Here is a 20,521-nt window from a genome sequence, read left to right as displayed (position 1 = left end):
CTTCTCAATTTTTTTCCACACTCTTTCTTTCTCAATTTAATTATTTTCTAAAAAATGTACACACCCTCCCTCTTCCTTTTTTTGAAAGGCAAAAGACATCCCATATATAATAGAAAGGCTAATGCAACTCAAGATACACAAGATGAGCAAGCATCTTCCAAAGTCGAAATCATACAACTAGTCCCAAGCTGAAATACACAAGGCTTTAAGTATAAGTACCTTAACCTTACCATTGTAATGACTTTTTAACCCAAATGGGTCTTTTTTGAAAAGTTATTACTAGAATGGGTGATTTGAAAAGTATTTATTAAGCATGAGTGATTTTTGACACATGGATGTGGGAGGCGGAAGCCTAAGTGGCGCCTTCGATTGGTATTTTATCCTTTGTAGGAGATGTCAGCCTAAGTGATGCATCCTCCATCCATATTGTTGTCTTTAGTGCTGACCAACCCAACACTAAAGACTATAGAAGGGGTAAAGGTCCAAACTTGATCACCATAATTTAAATGGATAGTTATTTTTACATCAGTAATTGGATTCACTAATAAATCAATTCTTCTCTTAAAAAAAATAAATCCTTAAAAATGAGGTTGAGTAAATAAATATGAAAAAAAAATGTTAGAAAAATTGCCCATTTCATAAAAAATACATAGCACTATAATATTTTTTCCTTAATGAGAACTTAACTTTTATTTATTTAAAAATCAATAATCTTAACAAAATTATTTTTTCAAAAGGACCAGTAATAAAATAGTCCTTTTTAATTAAAATATCCTTATTCAAAACATCATAATATAAATATTTAGGTTTTATAACATTAATTCATATTATTGAAAAATAATAATTATTTTTTTATATTAAAAATAAAAAATACTTTATAATATATTAAAAATTTAAAATGTAATATAACTCAAAATAAAAATTCATCAAAAAAATATAATTTAAAATAAAAATTGAAAATATTCTTAAAAAATTGTTAACATAGTAGTTGTTTGAAAAACAAAACATAGTCACATAGATGACCTATTTCATGACAAGAAAGGCTTTTACCCTTTTCTTTGTTAGTATCAACTTGATAGACGCTAAAAGGACAAAATATCAATAGAAGGTGTCAATTAGGTTAACGTTTTTCACAAAGGACAAAATACCAATAAGATTATTTAAGGTAATGCTTCTCACATTCATGTGTCAAAAATCACTCATACTTGGTGGTAAATATATTTTACTAATAACTTTTTTAAAAAGACCCATTTAGGTCAAAAAGTCCCATCGTAACATATGGTTAAGCTATATTATAACAAGTGTATGCATTGCAAATATAGGATAACCAACCCAACTATATACCCAAATACGATCTTCGAACAACCGAACCCCCAATAATATAATAAAACGTACTACACCCTCTTCCTTTCGTATAACTCTTACCAAAGGACATGCAGGTCAGCACAATTCCCAATTTACAAAATCCCCAAAATCGAGACCACCCCCAAAACGAAATCAATTGGTATCTGATTCTTCATATACCTACTTTAAGATTCATAACAAAAAGTTTGCAGGGTAGATTTTTCGGAAAATAGTTAAATTCGGGAAGAAAGAGACGGGAGGAGTATGTTTTACATCATAGTTTAGGGGAAAAAATGAGAAAGGAGAGTGTATTAGTATATAAGGAAGGTGGATATAACAACTGCCCATTATGTTTGTAAGGTATAGAAAATGGCCTACTTGGCCCGTGGACCAGTCCGAAACAGGTTGTATCAGGCCCTATTTTATTCGGGTTGGACCAAATATTAATATTCAATTTTTTTAAAGTGAAGTGAATATTCAACTATTCAAGGTTAATAAATGTATAATGGTAATTTTCTTTTACAATGTATAAAAGGAAACTAATATTTCAGTTATAGCAAATACAGCTAAAATTGTAATTTTGTTTAATAGAAAAATTAAAATAAAATAAATTACATACCTTCGTAAATGTAAATGAAAATAACGCATCTAACAGTAATAAATCTTGTAAACAAATGGATATAACTCGATTATTTCTTTATCCTTAACAATGACATTTAGTTCTTGAGAAAGTTTTACATCCGTGAATGTAAAGTGTTGTTACATTTAGTAGTAGTTGGGAGAAGTTTTGAGTTTCTTAACAATCTTCAGAATCTTAATTTTTCATAATCCGTTTTTATAAAAAAAATATTTTTTTTGGTAAATAATGTTTTTTAGAGTAATTTTTAACAAGTTTTCCACAACAACTTTGTTATGGAAAGATATGAAAATCTTACTTTCTTGAGTTTAATTTTTCTTTTATTAAAATAAAAATATCATGTTACTCTTATTAATGTGATAAATAATTGAAATAACTAGTAAAAATATCATGTAACTCTTCAATTTCTATTAAACTTATCTACATATTTTCGATGATCAATCAAATAAATTTTATTCGTTTCTAGGAAACATGATTCCCAGAAATCATAATTCTTAGGCATGAAAAATCTTCTCCCCTAGAAACATTTGGTAGTGGAGAAGTTTTTTTATACTTTGAATTCATAATTTCTATTGATTATTGGGAATTTTTAGATAAATTCCTTAGGAATCAAACACTTCATATTTTTATCGATTATTTTGATTATTTAACATATTATATAATTTAATAAAAAAATAACTTGATTTTTGTACTATAGTAAGAAAAAATAAATTCAAAAAAGTAAGACTTCCACCTCTTTATGAGAATTTTTTTGTGAAAACATGATTAAAAAACATTTTTAGGATGAGAAATGCTATTTTTTTTAATTTGGAATCAATATTTATAGTCAAAGTGTTATATTTTGTTAGGTATATTTCAATTGTCTCACTCAATCACTTTTCAATTACTAAATTAAGGGTAATTTTTTACAATTTAATAGTCAAGAAATATTATGACGCTATAATCATCACTAAATGTCACTAAATCACTAATAATTTTAGAGTTTATATATATATATATATATATATATATATATAATAATAGGGGTTTGTTTTTAGTGATTTCTCGTCATTAAAATGACATTTAGTTTTGAGTTTTAAGTTTTAGTTTATTCTTTGTTTTTAATTTTTAAAACGATGTTATAAATTAAAGATAAATAAAATGAGTAAATTGTTTTATCTTATTTCGCTCTACTATGAAATAATGGTGGTGACACAGGTAGTGTGGTGGCGATTTGTGGTGGTGCTAGTGGAATGATGGTGGCGACGGCGATGACGATGGTAGGGGTGGAATAGTGATACCGACGATGGTGTCAGTGGTGGAATGGTGATGATGACGATAGTAGTAGTGAAATGATGATGACAATGTTTTAACACCAGATCGACCCAATTGGTTAGACCGATTCGATCATGACTCGAAGGTTTGACTAAGTTGAGTTGCCTATTGGACTGACCATGTATTGAATTTGGTGCAATTCGGTACAACTCGACTAGATTTATATTTAAATCGGTGACCCATTGACTTGGGCTGGGTCACGCGCCAAGGAAGGAAATGTGCTAGGTTATGCGGGTTAATTAAGGTTATATATAAAATTTTAATTTTTCTAATAATGACAAGGTCATACAGGTCAATTAGTGGCTTACTTGTTCGATCATTGACTTAGTGATCCAATGCCTTGATCGAGATAATTGTAGTTCAATTTTAAAAATTATTGGTGGTGATGAGATGGAATAATAATAATAACAACAACAACAACAATGAAGACAACAAAATGATGACAATAGTAATGATAGCAACACAATATTGGTGGTGGTGGCAACGGTGTGGTGGTAGTGGTGGAATGGTGAAGGTTATAGTGACAATGGTGGTGGCAGCGACAATGTCAAAGATAATGGTAGTTGAAATGTGTTTTCTAAAACTAAAATCAAAATTCGCCTTTTTTTTGTTTTGATAATGAATGTAAAATTGTTTTAAAATAGAGTTAAAGATCAATTCAATTTTGTTTTGTTAATCACGTTTCGTTTTGAAAATTGAAAACTCCCATCCACCTTAAATGAAACCTTAGATTTTCTAAGTTAGTTAGCTTGAGAATTTTTATTTCTCATGTTTGATATCAATTTTAAAAATAACATTTTTAAGAAAGAATATTTTTTGGGAATGTTTTTAGTTAATTTTTCACGAAAAATGTGATAATTTATTATAATAAATAATTGAAGTATAAGTAAAAATATAATGTATTTATAGAAAATTTATCTAAATATTTTAAAAAGTATTTATAACAATTAAATAAATTTTATTCATGATGAAAAATAATAATTTTTAAGATTTCTTGGTTCCCACAAATTATGTCTTCTATCAAATTTCCCGTTGTATTGGAATTCCATTCATTAGATCAGAATTTAATGCAAAAAAATCCTACATAATTATTTTTTTGTATCAACAAAAAATCCAACAGGATTGAGCCAAGTAAAAAAGGTTACTTCCCACAAAATAACAAACTGCAACATGAATTGAAATTAGAGAATATGCTTATATATTAGTAAAATCAACTCTTGTTAAACAAAAATATTTCTGAAAAAAATAAAATTAAAAAGCAAATAATTGATTGCATTCTTAATATTCCATTTATTTTGTATTTTTGGGGTGTAGTAAAATTGTTATGAGCCTAACGTTACAAAAATAAAAGTTCCCTTTTTTTTTTACCATTCTTCTAATTCTAAATCTGGGGTTTTCTTTAAATTTCAAATCCCCCACAAAGCATGCTTCTTTTCTTCTTCTTCTTCAATTGACGCCACCCCATTTGATTTTTTCTCTCTCCTTTTTCTCTTCCCTCTCCTAAACAAACACAACAACAACAACATAAAATGGGGGCGTACAAAGCCGACGATGATTACGATTACTTGTTCAAGGTGGTTCTGATCGGCGACTCCGGCGTCGGAAAATCTAACCTTCTTTCTCGGTTCACGCGAAACGAGTTCAGCCTCGAATCGAAGTCCACCATTGGCGTTGAGTTCGCCACCAGAAGCATTCGCGTCGATGATAAGGTCGTCAAGGCTCAGATTTGGGACACTGCTGGTCAAGAACGGTAACACACAACGCACAAAAACAAACACCCTTTTATTCTATTTCTATCTTTTTTTTAATTATTATTATTATTATTATTATTATTATTATTATTATTATTATTATTATTATTATTATTATTATTATTATTATGTTTTTGTGTGTGTGAATTGGTGATTGTGATTTGAATTTTTGCGTTTTGGGTAGGAGGGATGAAGGTGGGTCGTGTATGTGTTATGTGGTTGTTTGAGGCTTTAAGCTTTATATATGTATTTGCTGATTTTGTTTTTCATGCACCCTTTGTGCTGATGATAATTTTAGACGAGGAGGTAGTAAAATTGGAAGCTTTATCATGTTTGAGTTTTTTTTTGCAAAAGCCTTTGTAATATGTTCTTATGTTATTATTGGACCTGTGCTTGTTGTTTTACAATGAAATGTATAATGTTTGTTGGCATTTCTGGATTTGAGCTTGTTGGTGATGAAATGGACTTTGTTAATTGTTGTATTTTATGTGCTTTAAGTTTGAGTTTGATGTGCCAACTTTTCAATGATGCTTTCGTTCTCGTTTTTTTAAAAAAAGAGGTAGGAGTTGCTGGGTACTTTGTGAGAAACATTTCTAGTGAGCAATGTAAGAATTATGAAGATAATGTATCATATGGCTAGTACCACAAAGGGTTATCGATGTTTGAAGTTTGTGATGATAAGATTGTGAGAAGGAAAGTCAATGTGATGTGTTTGATATTTCTGACAAATTGTTATAGAAACTAGGGTTACATGGGAAATTGGATGGTGGTGGGATGCTTTAGATAAAAAGTTGAATTGGTTTCCTACTAATGAAACAAGAATTTGGAGAAAAGTGTTTTAACTGCATATATCAGGTTAGAAGACTTTTCAAATCAGCCGGGTATATGAAAAAGTGCCTCTTATAATGACCTGGGCAACATTTCACTTTGACCAAACTTCGGGAATTAAAGTTAGGCTCAGTCTATTTTTAATTTTAATAGAACTGATTTCATTTATTATGTTTAGTTCACACAACTCTTGGCGTCAAATGTCCACGTGATTCCATTTTAGCTTTCTTTTAATGTGTGTGTGTGTTTTCTTAACTGTGCACCCATAAATCATGCTTAATTTCCAAAATGATGCGTTTGAATTTATTTTCTTCAAAATGGACTCTGTTGTCCTTTACGAAACAAAGTTGGAATTCATGACTTCTTTTGTAACTTCATTGTCTATCTTTGCTACCAGCTATTTGAGGAACTTGCTATTCTTTGTTTGGGCTTAAAGGAAAAATATATATAAGAAATATACTTATAGATTGAATGCAAGAGGAAGTGTGGGAAATTTTTTTAAATGGGTGATATGTCATTGCTAAGATGTCAAGATTTTCTTCCCTGGCATTTAAAAATTAAGATTGATATGTCAACGCCAATAATGTTATGGTTTTAGCATGATGGTTGGAGTTACTGGTAATTAGGTTGGGAAGTTATATTAAGCTATTAACTGCTAAACAATGAAAGAAATTAAGACAACTGGGCTAGTATTATTATGATTACAAATGCCTGAATTTTTCCATAGTAGGATGGCTGAAAAGAAAGTCAATAAAGTAATGCTAGCAAGCTAGTTAGCTCAATAGTTATAGTCGCTGCAGAACTAGCCATTGGCAGCTCCTCAAATTGGATTCCTTCTAATGAAACAGTAATTCGGTGGAAACTGTTGGCGAGACTTAGGGCTTGTTTGATTCTCTTCTCACATTTTGGTTTTAATTTTTTTTCTTCTATTTTCATCTTATTCATGCCCTCCATCAAATTCCACACTCTGCTTTGTGCCTTGCACCACCTTCACCAACTGTCTTAGCAACCTTGTCTAGTTTTGTTTTAAAAACTAAAAGCAGTTTTGAAAAGAGAAATCAAACCATAGTAGTCAATTGCGCGCAATACCGTTGCTATCATGCTGGAGTGTCACATCATGGCACCCTGCTACTCCTCCAGAGCATGTGTTTTGCAGCCAAAATCGCAGAAAATCTTGGTGATGTGAGGGCTTTGCAGTCGCTCCTCCATTTTCGTCGTCGCTGAACAGGCTCTGTGACTTGTGCCATCCCTGAAGAGCTACTGTTCTGCCAATTCCAGTGAACCAAAATGGTTGGGTGAGAAGGAGATGGCGGCTGATGGGAGAAAGAAGCTAGGATTTTTTTTCTTGGTGAGAGGAAGTGATGGCCGATGGAGAAACTAGATAGAGGCTTGGGTTTTTTTATGAGAAGGGTATTGTGCCTGCACCTCAAATTGGGCCACTCTCCACCCTAAATAAGTCCTACAGTTGAGGAGGGTTTTTTTTTGTTTTTTATATTTTAATGGTATAAGGTACTTTATAATATTTTTAAAATATTAACAAATAACCATATATAATAAAGACAAACATATATGTGTGTGTGTATAATTAGAATAGCAGTCATGCTGCTGTAGTGATTTTGGGGATAGTTGCTCCTCGTCACTATTTGTTATTGAGTATTGAGTATTGACTACCATGAATCAAACACACTTATATTTCCTACATTTGGTTTGACATTCTGTGCCACCAGAATTTATTTTTATTAATGCTAGACGTAGTTTTTAACTGCACTGTTTAATTTTATATCTCTTGTGTCAATATGAATTTTTACCTCCAGTGCCTTTGTCATTGCTTCTTTATTTGCAATTTGACACTTTCAAGAATTCTTTTCTAGTCTGCTTTAGTACAACCAAGTTGAAAATTGCATCACTCTCTTTGAGCCATTACTGTTTTCGTTTCGAACCAACTGCTATCTTCCCAAGGACGTTGATCCTATCTGTCTGGTCATGGAGACAAGAAATACAAGAAGATAAACATAAGGCTTGAGGAAGGATAACTTAAAAGGAGAATGCACACATAGTTATAGATGTAATAAAATTGAAAAAGCTAAAGCTAATCTTCCTTTTTGGTGAATTATCATTCAGTATCATTTAGCTTCCTAATGAGGCTGGTCTATAATAAAATGACCAGGATATTGTGCGTGTCATTTTATGAATCTGTATTTACATGCAAGCGAGCTATTAGTTTTGTTGATTCAGAATCTTCTGATTTAACATCGCCTAATTCTAGGTTCCATTTATATAATGGTTCTGCCGTGTTTTATGTTATTAACTTTTTTTTGTTCATTTTTTTATTTGAAGGTACCGAGCTATTACAAGTGCATATTATCGAGGAGCTGTTGGTGCTTTACTAGTCTATGATGTTACACGTCATGTTACTTTTGAAAATGTGGAGAGATGGCTAAAAGAGCTGAGAGATCACACAGATGCCAACATTGTGGTGATGCTTGTAGGGAACAAAGCAGACCTGCGTCATCTGCGTGCAGTTTCCACTGAAGATGCTACAACTTTCGCTGAGCGAGAGAACACATTTTTCATGGAAACATCTGCCCTCGAGTCCTTGAACGTTGAAAATGCCTTCACAGAAGTGCTGACCCAGATCTATCATGTTGTAAGCAAGAAGGCCCTTGAGGTTGGAGATGATCCAGCAGCTTTACCAAAAGGACAGACAATTAATATTGGGTCCCGTGATGATGTATCGGCTGTGAAGAAATCTGGATGTTGTTCTGCTTGAGTGTGTAGAAGACAGTCTCTGTATTTTTATAAATTATATGCCTTGTTTATACCATGTAGAGATTGGCCTCACAGCATGAAGATGATTATTTAGCGAGCATCAAATTTTAAAGTTTCTGCTTAGAATTATGTTCAAAATTAGCCAAATGTTTAGAAAACAAGCACATTCATTTTGCATTGTGCCTATTTTTGTGCCATTTAAAGATATTTATTTATCAAATTTCCAATTTATTAGTTTGATTCTTTTCTAATCTTCATCATGCTTCTATTTGTTCTCATCTATGCCGCATTTGAAAAGCAGATATTCAATCTGGTTCTTTCCTTGCTTAGTTTTTCTCTTCCTTTCTTTCCTTGCTTAGCTTTTCTCTTCCTTTCATAATGAAGAGTATTGAAAACTTGAATATATTGTTTCTTTCTATTTGGAGCATTGTAGGTATTTGGCAACATTATAAATTATAATACTTGCTAACAGACTCCAATGCTTGAAGGCTCCTCACTGTGCGAGAAGGTATGGGGGAAGGTCATCAAGGTATTGCTAATAAATTAGGAAAAGGTTGGATTTTTTCTTATAAAGTTGGTTCCAAGAAGCAACACATGTCCAATTCCTTTTTATAGAAACAGCCAGCAAATAGTCTCTGTTTGACAGAACACAAGGGCTTTTTTACCAAACCACTAGAAAACTATATTCCAAACAAGTGTAAAACAATAACGAATTACCTGCAGGGATTGTTTTTGTCACGTGAGCAGTAGGAGGCCTCATCTGAAATGGTGACCTGTGGTTGTTTTTTGTCTTCATGCATGAGATGTCATTTATATCTTTTATTTTTAGCCTATGTTGGGTGGTGCCTACTCAAATGGTGCCTCCTACATCAAGACAAGAAACAATCATGAGGTGTTAGTTCACTTGGCGACTCCTATTTACGTGACAAAAAAATCTTGCAGTTAAATAGTTATTTTTTTACACATGTTTGGAATTTTTTTTTTTGGTCAAAAAGCTGAGCACAAGGCTGAATTTGAAAAAGTAACCAAACTAAGGTAACAAAATAAAAATTATGATCCATGCTTAGTTTCTCTTACCTCCTCATGAAAAATATATGTGAGGAACTCATGATTTACTTTTTGATTACCGATTTAACTCTCTCACCTTAATCTTGTGATGGGAAGTAAGATAGACAACCTATATGTAAGGAGGCATGAATGAACAAATCAAGACATATGATTTTGTGCAAAAATAAAGGGTTGAGATTGCGTTGGCACCATTAAGGGCATAGATTAAACCGACGTTTTTGCAGACATTATTCATGCATGAGGGAATTTGGCAAAGGATTATGATCAGTCCTTCTAAACAAAAGGACAAACATCTCAACGATTCTTGAAGCGTTAATAGTAACCACATTTGAATAAATGTGATCTGGACCATAGGCTTGCACCAATTCAATCGTGACCTCTTGGTGGGCATAGGATTCCATAAAAAATTTGAATGGTATATGTGAGCACATATGTCAGTGTGTAGTCATTCTGGTTTAAAAAAAGTAATCAATGATCATATTGAACGAGTTGGATCACATTGATCTGCATGCGGAGAACTATTAACATGTGATTAAGATCACATTTAAATATAGTTTTTCGTGCAACAATTAAAGGAGGATGAACATTGCACTTTTCATTTTTAAATGGTCAACATTGGCATAGTGTAAGTTGCAACTCAAGTATAAATAAACACATACAATTTCTTTATCGAGTAAAACAATTATCCTTTCAATCGATATGTTTTTGTTGTGTTAGAAAAAAATAGAGTCTTCAATGTTGTTATGGGAACAACACAAACATAGATATGTGTATATACATAACATGTATGTTAAAAATGTTTGTTTTCATTATGTATGTTTATATAATTTTAAAACATAATATTGTTGCTAAAAATTATTGTTTAATGTTTTCATCAACAATGTAATGCACAAAATGTCATTGTTTCATATTGTCATTCAATACTTGCGTCGAATCCTCTAATAGAACCACTGCTAGAGGAAGCTAGCTTTGCTCAAGTAGCAAAGCTCAAATACTTCAAGATTGATCACCATTTTGTAATCGGACTCGTTGAAAAAATGGAGACCTGAAACACATTTTTCATCTTCTAGTGAGAGAATGTACAATAACGTTATAAGACGTGGCACTTCAACTAGGATTATGTATAGATGAAAAATCAATGACGAAACCAACTTATTTTGATTGGTAAAACATGTGTCATACTTATCTAGGTGTTGTTCCACCAAAACACGATGTAATAGTAGGGTCGGCAATCAAACTAAAATGGTTGCGTGACAATATGCCACCTTTGCCACAACAACCAAGATACAACAATTAGAAGTTCATTATAGAGCATACATTCTTGAATTCATTTGGGGAATATTGATGTCTGATAAAACAAGTAACAAAGTTCATCTAATGTATTTAACTTTGTTAACAAATCTTAGGTGTGCAGGTAGATACAGTTGGGGATCCTCTTGTTTAGCTACACTCTATAGAGAAATGTGTTGGGTAACAAAAGAGGATGTTAAAATGCATGAGTAGGTATACATCATTATTACAATCCTTGGATGGTATCATATTCCATTCATTGCACCACAATGCAAAAAACAACCAATGGATCCACTAGTACTTAGGTGAAGCGGGGGTGGATCACATTTTGTTGGAACTCTCCTCATGCTAATGTTATTGGTTTCAGAACAAGAATCGATAACATGAGACATGGTCAAGTATAATTTATGTGAATTAGCTATAAGTTAATATCACATTGGTTCACATATGGACTGCATGTACTACATTGGTTCATTATGCAATGCTTGTTTGGTAACAGACAGATCGGGTAAAGCTCCAAGTCGGATACACCGGGATGTACCAAAACCACAAAAAAAAACTTAAGTAAATTACACAAGGTTGACATGTGGGGACACACCGACTAGAAATGAAAAGAAAATCATGTTAAGTGAATAAGGTTTTAGAATGAAAGACAAGAAGGAGTCTTGGTAGGGCAACCTATGCAGACACTTCTACATCATACCCTGAATACCTTCAATGATACAATATTTTCCAAATTGAATAGAGGCATCAAAATTAGCTTTGATATTACCTGGAGAAGGAGGAGTCCAGCCATGATTAGCTTGAAAGATGTATGGATATGCAATGCAGCAGCTCGTGACACTACCAAATTCACTAGCGTGGAGAGGGGTTTTTTACCTTCGGAATTAGAACCAACAAAAATTTATTGAAGTCAGTGGGATCAGCTTCCTAATTCAAGATCTGCAAAACCAGAGTAGTCACATCTTCACCAACAATGCTCCAAAACTTCTGGTAGAATAAAGTCAGGTTCCCATCCGGTCCCGGAGCATTTAGAGGGCGCATCTGGAAAAGAGCTTCCTTGATAAATGGGGCAGCAAGGAAGGAGGCCATGTCTTGGTCAATTCTGAGGAGCAAAAGTCTGAAACAGATCTTCATAGAACTTAATCAAGATGTCTTCAATCTGATCTGGCTTAAAGCAAACATTACCTCTGTAAAGTTTTCCTATGAAAGAACTCTGTATTTTTGTCCCTTTCCTTGAACCAAATTGCTCTTGATCTTTGCTGCCAATACTCCTCCTCTTGCTTAAGAAGTGAATCCAAGCTCTCCTCGACAACTTTAGTGGAAGCAATGACCTGTCTATTTTTGGCTCTGAAGTATTTTTAATCTGTTTTTCAGCTCTCTATTTTTTGTGTGGATATGACCAAAATAAGCAGAACCCAAGTCAAGCATATTTGAATTTGTAGTTTCAAGGTTGTCTAGAGCTGATGCACCTCTGATCCACAATCCCTTCAAGACTTTCTCACAACCTTCTACATCATTCAATCAGATTTTTTCAAATTTGTATCCTTTCTCCTTCCTCCTGTTTGAATTATTCCAGCTGCCATGTTTGCAAAATTGCAGCACAATCGAATTATGATCAGACATATACCTGGTCAAATCTGTAGACTTATGCCAATTCCTCATCCAAGGAACATTAGCCAACACTCTATCTAGTTGTTCCTCCAGTGTTGGGAAATTGTCTCTTGTTTGACCAAGTGAAGCAATAACCTTCAAATCCCAAATCAGCAAGAGCATTTGACTCAACAAATTTTTTGAATTGGTCAATGCTTTTCAGATTTGCAGGACATCCCCCTTTGCTTGTCTTCCGGGTTTAAGATGGAATTGAAATCACCAATGCACACATCCTTGGAAAATCACTGTGAGGCTTCTGTTGGTTTAACAATTCCCAAGTTCTATGCTTGTTCTGGGCTTCCGGGAATCCATAGATAAGAGTGGTTCTGAAATCTTCCCCCCTCCCCAAGTCTTTCTGCTAAAACGAAATATGATTTAAAGACCATGACTGACATTCAGCATTCACATGTCTCTTCCAGAGCATTGCCAAACCCCCAAACCTCTCTCTGCCATTGCCAATACAGTTCACCCCAAAACAACATTCTAGACCTGCCATTCCTTTCAAACAATTCAATTCAACATTCCTCTTTTAGTTTCCATCAACAGAACCATGTTTAGGAGCTTTCTGAAAGCTCTGACTGCTCGTGGGTTCCCAGCTTATGATTTTCATTGTGATCGGCGGGGCTGATCACCAGCCTCCATCGTTGAATCTAAGAAAAACTTCTTTTGGGCTCTTTGCTCCTCAATCTCCATGTCTGCATGTCCTTCATCCTCCCTAATTCCTTTTTTTTTCTTTCCAATGACTATTGTTTGAGTTTCTTTGTTAGATTGTTGCCTTGCTGCCCTCTTCCATTTTCTTCATCCCATTCTGCTATTTTCTGGGCTGTTTGGATGATCAGGTTGCCAAAACTCCTTGGTTGGGGTGCTGATTATCTGCTCTGTAGGGCACTCATCAACTTTTTGCTTTTGTGATGCTAGGTTCTGTACTTCTGATTGTTCACTTGTGTTTTTCAGGTTCTTCAGGGGGTTAATTTCCGTGCTATCAGTTGGAGTGTTCCTTTCCCCTTGCGATGTACACTTCTGTCCATATTGCATCCTTCCGAGAATTGAACCACATCCAAGACCGAATCTAATGATGTTCCTTCTATTCCTCCCTCTCCTGTTTTTGACAGCTTGATCTTTTCTTGATTTTGCACTATTGATGGACTCTCTTGCGCATTCTCTTGCACAAGTTTTTGTCGTGCCCTCCCATAAGCCACTTCTTGTTTTCTGTCCGCAATAGTATTTGGATTGATTGGGGATGCCCCAGCCATGCTCCATATTGTAGCCACTCAATGTCATCATCATCATCATCCCCTTCCTTTTTATCACAATCTCTGAGAGTGTAGTCAAGACATCCACACATGAAGCACAAATTCCCCAATCTGTCATATTTCAGGAATATTCTACGAGCCCCTTAATCACCCACCTGAATCATCATGCTTCATCTGAGGGGTTTCGTTATGTCAATCTGCACCCTAAGTCTCAAACACAGGCCCCTTCTGCTATCTTCCCCTTTATCCCACATAATGAATTTTCCAATGGAGTAGCCCAATCGCCATGCCATCTTCTCTATTTGGAATCCCCAACGGCAGTTCATGGATCTAAATCCAGAATAGACTATGAGTTAGACTAACCTCTTTCGGATTGACTTCCTTTTCCAACTCGTTGAGCACAATCAGTTTCCACTCAAAGCTCCACTGGTAACCTCTGAGGATCTGGTCTTTATCTCGTCTCTCCAAAAAACAGAAAGTGAACATGTTCTTCCCAACCTCACGAATCTCCATTCCCTTCCTGACCTTCCAAATTTGTGTCATGGTACTCATGAACGCTTTGCTATTAAAGGAGCCCTGTGTCAAAAGCTTTCCAACCAACCATGCTTCACTACTCCCTTCTTCTTCCTCTAGGTACCCCTCCACAGGGAATTGAAGAAGCCAATCCTCCTCCTCCGTACAAGGCCTTGGGGTGAAAATCCACACAAAACTGTAGCTATTAAAGCTCTAAAGCCTTGCTGCGCAAAAGGAAGAGAGGAACCCTAGCATAGTCGTGGAGGGACATCTCACTGGGTAAAGTTGTCTTGCAATTTAGCTAATCTACCTAAGTCAGCCTAGTTCGTTAAAAACTGAATTTCCTTGCAAGTTAACCCGTTTTGACATGCTAGTAAACTAACGAGTTTACTAGCTTAAAGAGTTAACTTCCAAGTTTTACAACCACAATTACAACTATTGGTCAAATTAAAGTCAAAAGATTTGTCTAGCATTACCCATGTACTTATAACAAGAAACTTTTCATAAAAACTTTGGTTCTGATGTAATCGTCCGCAATTGCATAATTTCACTAAAATCATCTCTAACAATGTTGCTAACAAGAATTGCTTGAGGTTAACCAATGTTAACAATGTTACCTCAGAAAAATTACTATTAGGATACACGACATAACTTTGTATAAAAAAATTTTAACCAATTTTAAATATATTCTCCAAATCCATTTAAAAAACTCATTTAATGTTTTCCATATTGCAGACAAAATAATAAAAAGATAAATGTTAAGATCCCACTTTCTAACACATTCTTTTGAATATACCTTTTATTAATTAAAATTTATTAAAAATCACTAATTTCAATAAATCTCATATCTTATTTAATGATTCTATAGTTTATCCTGATTTTTTAGTTTTCAATACATTTTAAACAATAAGAAAGTATATATGGAGAAATGTATCAAAATATGTGTTGCTAGCACTCCTCATAATAAAAATTCTTAAGTCTGTGAAGTGTAAGACCCACTGAATAAGCTCTTAAACAACTCAATAAACAACTATCATCATAGATACCCTGAAAATCAAACCATCTCAATCCTCAAATAAGACGACAAATATTGCCATCCAATAAGGTAAATCATTCAAAGTTTCCTTTTACTTAGTTATAGAAAAATGACTCAAACGGGAACTAAACCAATTTTATTACTGAGCCAATATAATGTACCTTCGAAGGTATGTCCAGCAGCTAATACCATAAAATACTGTAATCAACTTACATTAGCATGATTTGGAAATTAGAGTCAGCTGAATCACAGCAACTTTTTAGCCTAAACGATAGGTCAATTCAGGTGATGCTAATGAGATTCTAGCATTCACCAAATTGCTCATCATATACTATACACCAAATTTTGCAGTTAGAATTCAGCATCCAGCAGCTTCTTAATGCTGCACTCCAGTGAGAATGAGCTATTCACAAAATATCTTGACAAGGCAAAAAATGACCTTGATTTCTTGTAACTTGAAAAAAGGAGGGAAAAAAAAGAGCATTGAGACGGGCAAAATAGAAAACCAGCACAAAATAGTGTATAGCCAAGTTGAATGCAGAGCATCTTGCAGATCATGTCCCATAGTAGTCACCCATGTTGTCGACAAGATAGTCATATGGTGCAGCTAACCCATACTCGTATGTTCCATTCAGTGGAGTCACTCTGTGTGAAGCTGGATAGACACCACCTATGCCAACTTTGGCATTAATTTTGGCTCTGCCTTTGGCAGCCCTTTTGTTGTCATGTGGAAACTCAGCAGAGAGCCTTCCCATCTGCTTCTGCAGATCAGCAACTGAATCATTTGCTGCCTTTGTCTTGGAGTTCTTCTTACCATCAACTAGCTTCAGTTCCAATCGGTACAAGGCACATGCATCACACTTGCTAATCTCATACTCATAAAGGTGCCACTCAAAATGGTTCAGTGGCTGTGGATCCATATAATAGGACCTCTTCAGCCCTCCAAATTCATTCATCACTTGCTTTCTGGATTCATGCCAACCACGTCCACTATAATCTGGCAATGACCTTTGCTTTCTGTTTCCACTCTCAAATGCTCTTCGAGGCTTATCGAAGAAGAGCCACTCCCTAATAGTCTCGCCCTCAAGAACAGACAGATCAAAGAGCTCTGCAATCAAAAAAAGAAGTGAATTAATTCAAGAAAGACAGTTTTGTCAACCCTTGTAGCAGGCACAACTTTTCTAAAATAATATCCTTAACACATCCACCAAAGTAAAGAGACTAAAAGATCAGAAGTACCAGGTGCGTTCCATGGAGACTTTGCAGTTGCAGCTCCCTCACATTCTGGGATGCCAACATCCTTTCCTTGTGCCTTTGCACTAAGAGCAGCAAAAAGTAAATTATCCTTCAAACCAATGCCCCCAGGTCGTAGAACAGGGGCCATGCCTGGTGGCCCTTCATTCAAAGCTAGGGCAGCATGAAAGCTACTGCAATAGTCTTGGCACCAGTCCAACCCTTGCGCAGGCCTTGGACAGTCCCAAAGTGCACATTTTGGGCCTAAGAAAGCAGAAGGAGGAGGGCAGATACTTGGTAGGTAGCTAGATATATGAGGAATCGCATCCTCCTCACAATAACCTGTACCATTAAAACCAGTATACAAGCCATGATCATAGTCCTGATGTAAATCAAACTGATGATATTCTAAAGCATGTCCATCTGGGTTGTTAGCTGCCACATTTTGAACACTTGAGGTGGAGTGTTTGCACTCATCAACCAATGGGAAATAATGTTGCTGTTGGCCCTGATTTACAGTTAAACCAGGAAACTTATTACAATCTAAGATGAAATCCAATATTGAAACCCAACCAGTATTGCAATACTGGATAAAAGTACAATGTGTAAAAGCAGATACTGCCCTTTGGAGAAATATGTCAATCTTTAAAAGCAAACAAGCATAAACTCTAAAGAATGACTTAACCATCAGACCCTTATTTATTTATTTATTTCTGAGTCTATAAACTGAAACAAGGTTTAAAGGTTCAATGTTGGTTAATAGGTAAAACAAAGAACAAATTTGAATGAAAGAACTCCATTAAGGGCTGGATCCAATTTTGTCACTTTCAAGTAAGTGCTTAGTAGATACAAATTAATTGGAATTAACAGCTCAATTTTCACCCAGCAATATATGAAGGGTTGGGATTACCATGTGTAAGGCATTAAGGATCAGTGATGATCATCTCACGAATTAGATCTATTTTCTGAATTGCGAATCAAAAAGAATCATCAATTATAAGATTGAAGATCAGTCGTTAAAATTCTATATATTTTTTACATACTAAAACTATAAAATAAGTCTGGAAACAAATAATTTCCTTATTTTTATGCACATTATTTATTAGGTTTCTCCATGCTCTTCTCTAATTAACTTCTAAAACAAAAGCTAGCAAGAAATCCCTATTTTTTTTTCAGCTGTATCTTCTGATCTCTTTTCTATCACTGTCCATCTTGGATCCAAAAATCTGAGGTGTGTCACTGACAATTTTGTCCACACCCAATCATCACCACAGTGGCTGTTTGGCCCACTACCCTTTGAAGATTTGTACCAACAAAATTGCAGAAGAATTGAGATTCATGCAATTCTGTCATTATTACATCAATTTAGTGTGCAATCCCACAACAAGAAGATACTCCATATGATCCATATCAATTGGGTGAAGATTAACAGAAAATTGCATGAATCAATTTGCAACTCATACAACTCCAATCAGAATGTTAAGGATAGCCAAGAAAAAGTTGTGTGAACACCAACATACCATAAAGGTATATTGTGAAATAATGATGACAAGATATTGGACACCTGTATCCCTGCTCAGTGACTAGTGTCTAATTTACTCCTCATCTCCCTTTCTAATATAATTCCTCTTGTCTCCTTTAAACCCTCTCCCCATATTGTCATGTTTTGCATTGTGTATTTCTGTTTGAATGTATCAATCATGTGACTTCTATATAAAATAATAGGCGAAATTAAATTAACAAGAAAGGAGAAACAAGATATCAAATTAAAAAAGAAAAATAAACACACACACACACACATATATATTATTCAATCCAAATATAACATAGAAAGATGGACTTAGTTTGGTACACTCTGAATGCCAGGACTAAAACAACCCCACTTCATGTTCAGTGAAAAAAATAATAAATAAAATCTATCACATCTCCACGGGTCTGAATTCGAAAGACAAAAAGTCACAGGATAATATTTTTCAGCTTCCATTAGCGTATCAAACATTTCAGAAGCATCTGTGATTTATATATTAAGTTAAAGTAATAATCTGAATAAAAACACAGAAACTTCCAAAACCAATTTATCCACACAGACCTGCAAAAATGATTATCACAAAAAATAGATGATTTATCCACAAAAAGGTAAAAAACACTAACCTCTTGGAACATGACCTTACCCCCAGCCTGCAGAGTCTGATCATTAGGTTCAGGCTTAGGAGCAGCTAATGGACTAGAGGCATCATCTTCCTCCTCACAAAGCTGCAAAAGCCGACAGATATCGGTGGAGAATGACCCAAGACTGCCACCCTATATTAACCCATAAACATAACAGTTCACAATCACAGCTTTACCACTAAAACTGCCATTCAAATTTGCACATGTCCATCACAATTGGAAAGTACGAGTTAGAAACAGGCAACCATGATAGATATCTCAATTCTCAAACAAAGTTCAATAGTTTCAGACTTTCAGCAAAAATGTTATCACAATGAACATGATCTTACTTGCTGCAACGAAGAAGCAGGCGAGGGCTCATTGAGCTCGGCCTTCCACTCGCGAAGCATTTGATGGACTTGCTCCTCAAGCACCACGGCATCAACCGTGCGGCTCTCCTTCCTAGCAAACTGCAGATCCAGGAACATCAGCTGCAAGTCATCCACACGGTTCTTTGCCTTGTCCTTAAAGAGCCTGTGTGATGCAGACTTGCAGCTGTTCTTGGGAACCTTCTTCATTGTTAAACCTGAAGTTCTGTCTACAAAACCCTACACTCACAAATATCACAAACAGAGTTTCAGTCCACCACAAAATAGAGAGAGAAACCCCAAAAAAAACGAACACAACTTGCAGGCAACGTTATCATGATCAGAAAGCATATTCCAGCATCACACCCTAAAGACCATATATTCAAACACAAAGAATCCGACAACCCCACGTGAGAATTAGGTCAAATTCAAATTGCATGAAAAGATTCGCCCCATTTTCAACTAATTAACCCCCCAATGAAACCATTTCCTGATGAAAAATAAACAAACCCTAAACATAGATCGAAACAATCAAATTATTTAAAATAAACCCAAAACCTCAAAAACAAATCAAAGAACAAACAGACAAAGTTAAGCGTCATAATAAGCCCGATTCCGAAAAAAATGATAAAACCAGTTCGAGGCAGCAGAACCGACCCAAGTCAATACTCGGTAAATGATCGAAAACCCAAAACGCGAATTGGATGAAAAAATCGCAAAACAGCAAAGAAAGATGTTGTGGATCGATTGAAAGGTGATTTTTTTTTAATTTGCATAGGACTAAGAACAGAGGATCGAAGGTTACCTCAGATTCTGTGATAATAACTTTCCACGAAATCAAAGGAAAAAAAATACTCAAAATATATATTGGTCTGAATTTTCAGCTGAAAAAACAAACAAAAGGGTTCAGTTTCCTCACTGTGTCTCGTTCAAAAAGTGAGAAGGTGAGGAAACTGATATAAAGGAATAGGAAATCAGAGAGAGAGAGCGAATTGGTTGCTTTTGTGTTGCGGTGCCTTTCTCTGCCTCGTTTGCTCACACTCCTGAGGCAATAAATGAAAAGGAAAGGGTGTTACAGACTTACAGTGAAGGATAAATGTGCGTCACTGGATAAAAATATTAATTAAATTAGTATTCCACATTTCTACTACCATAATATAGAAATAAAATATAGAATCCCACCCATAAATATCATAAATAGTATATTATTAAAATGTAATAAATGACTTTCAAAAAATGTAATAAATGTTTTATATTTTAAAAAGATAGTACAAAATTAAAAAACAATAACTAATGCTGCGAGTATTATTATTTGT

At 34.7% G+C, this 20,521-nt stretch overlaps 2 protein-coding genes across 2 annotated transcripts; one reads left to right on the top strand and one right to left on the bottom strand.

The window, feature by feature from the left end:
- Positions 1-4,664: 4,664 nt before the first annotated feature.
- Positions 4,665-8,886, top strand: LOC114419599 (ras-related protein RABA1f-like). Its single transcript, XM_028385315.1, has 2 exons — positions 4,665-5,045; positions 8,212-8,886. The coding sequence occupies exons 1-2, from the start codon at positions 4,825-4,827 to the stop codon at positions 8,642-8,644; spliced, it is 654 nt and encodes a 217-aa protein (XP_028241116.1). The 5' UTR covers positions 4,665-4,824; the 3' UTR covers positions 8,645-8,886.
- A 6,680-nt stretch (positions 8,887-15,566) lies between these two features.
- On the bottom strand, positions 15,567-20,258 carry LOC114419596 (transcription factor VOZ1-like). The gene is made up of 5 exons (XM_028385312.1): positions 20,011-20,258; positions 19,188-19,445; positions 18,841-18,990; positions 16,696-17,197; positions 15,567-16,564 (listed from the first exon to the last, which is right to left on the bottom strand). The coding sequence occupies exons 2-5, from the start codon at positions 19,413-19,415 to the stop codon at positions 16,011-16,013; spliced, it is 1,434 nt and encodes a 477-aa protein (XP_028241113.1). The 5' UTR covers positions 19,416-19,445; positions 20,011-20,258; the 3' UTR covers positions 15,567-16,010.
- Positions 20,259-20,521: the final 263 nt, after the last annotated feature.

This window comes from Glycine soja, chromosome 7 (genome assembly GCF_004193775.1).
Source record: "Glycine soja cultivar W05 chromosome 7, ASM419377v2, whole genome shotgun sequence".
Taxonomy (NCBI): domain Eukaryota; kingdom Viridiplantae; phylum Streptophyta; class Magnoliopsida; order Fabales; family Fabaceae; genus Glycine; species Glycine soja.
Note: the sequence above shows the minus strand (reverse complement) of the source record. Positions and strands in the feature narration are given on the sequence as shown.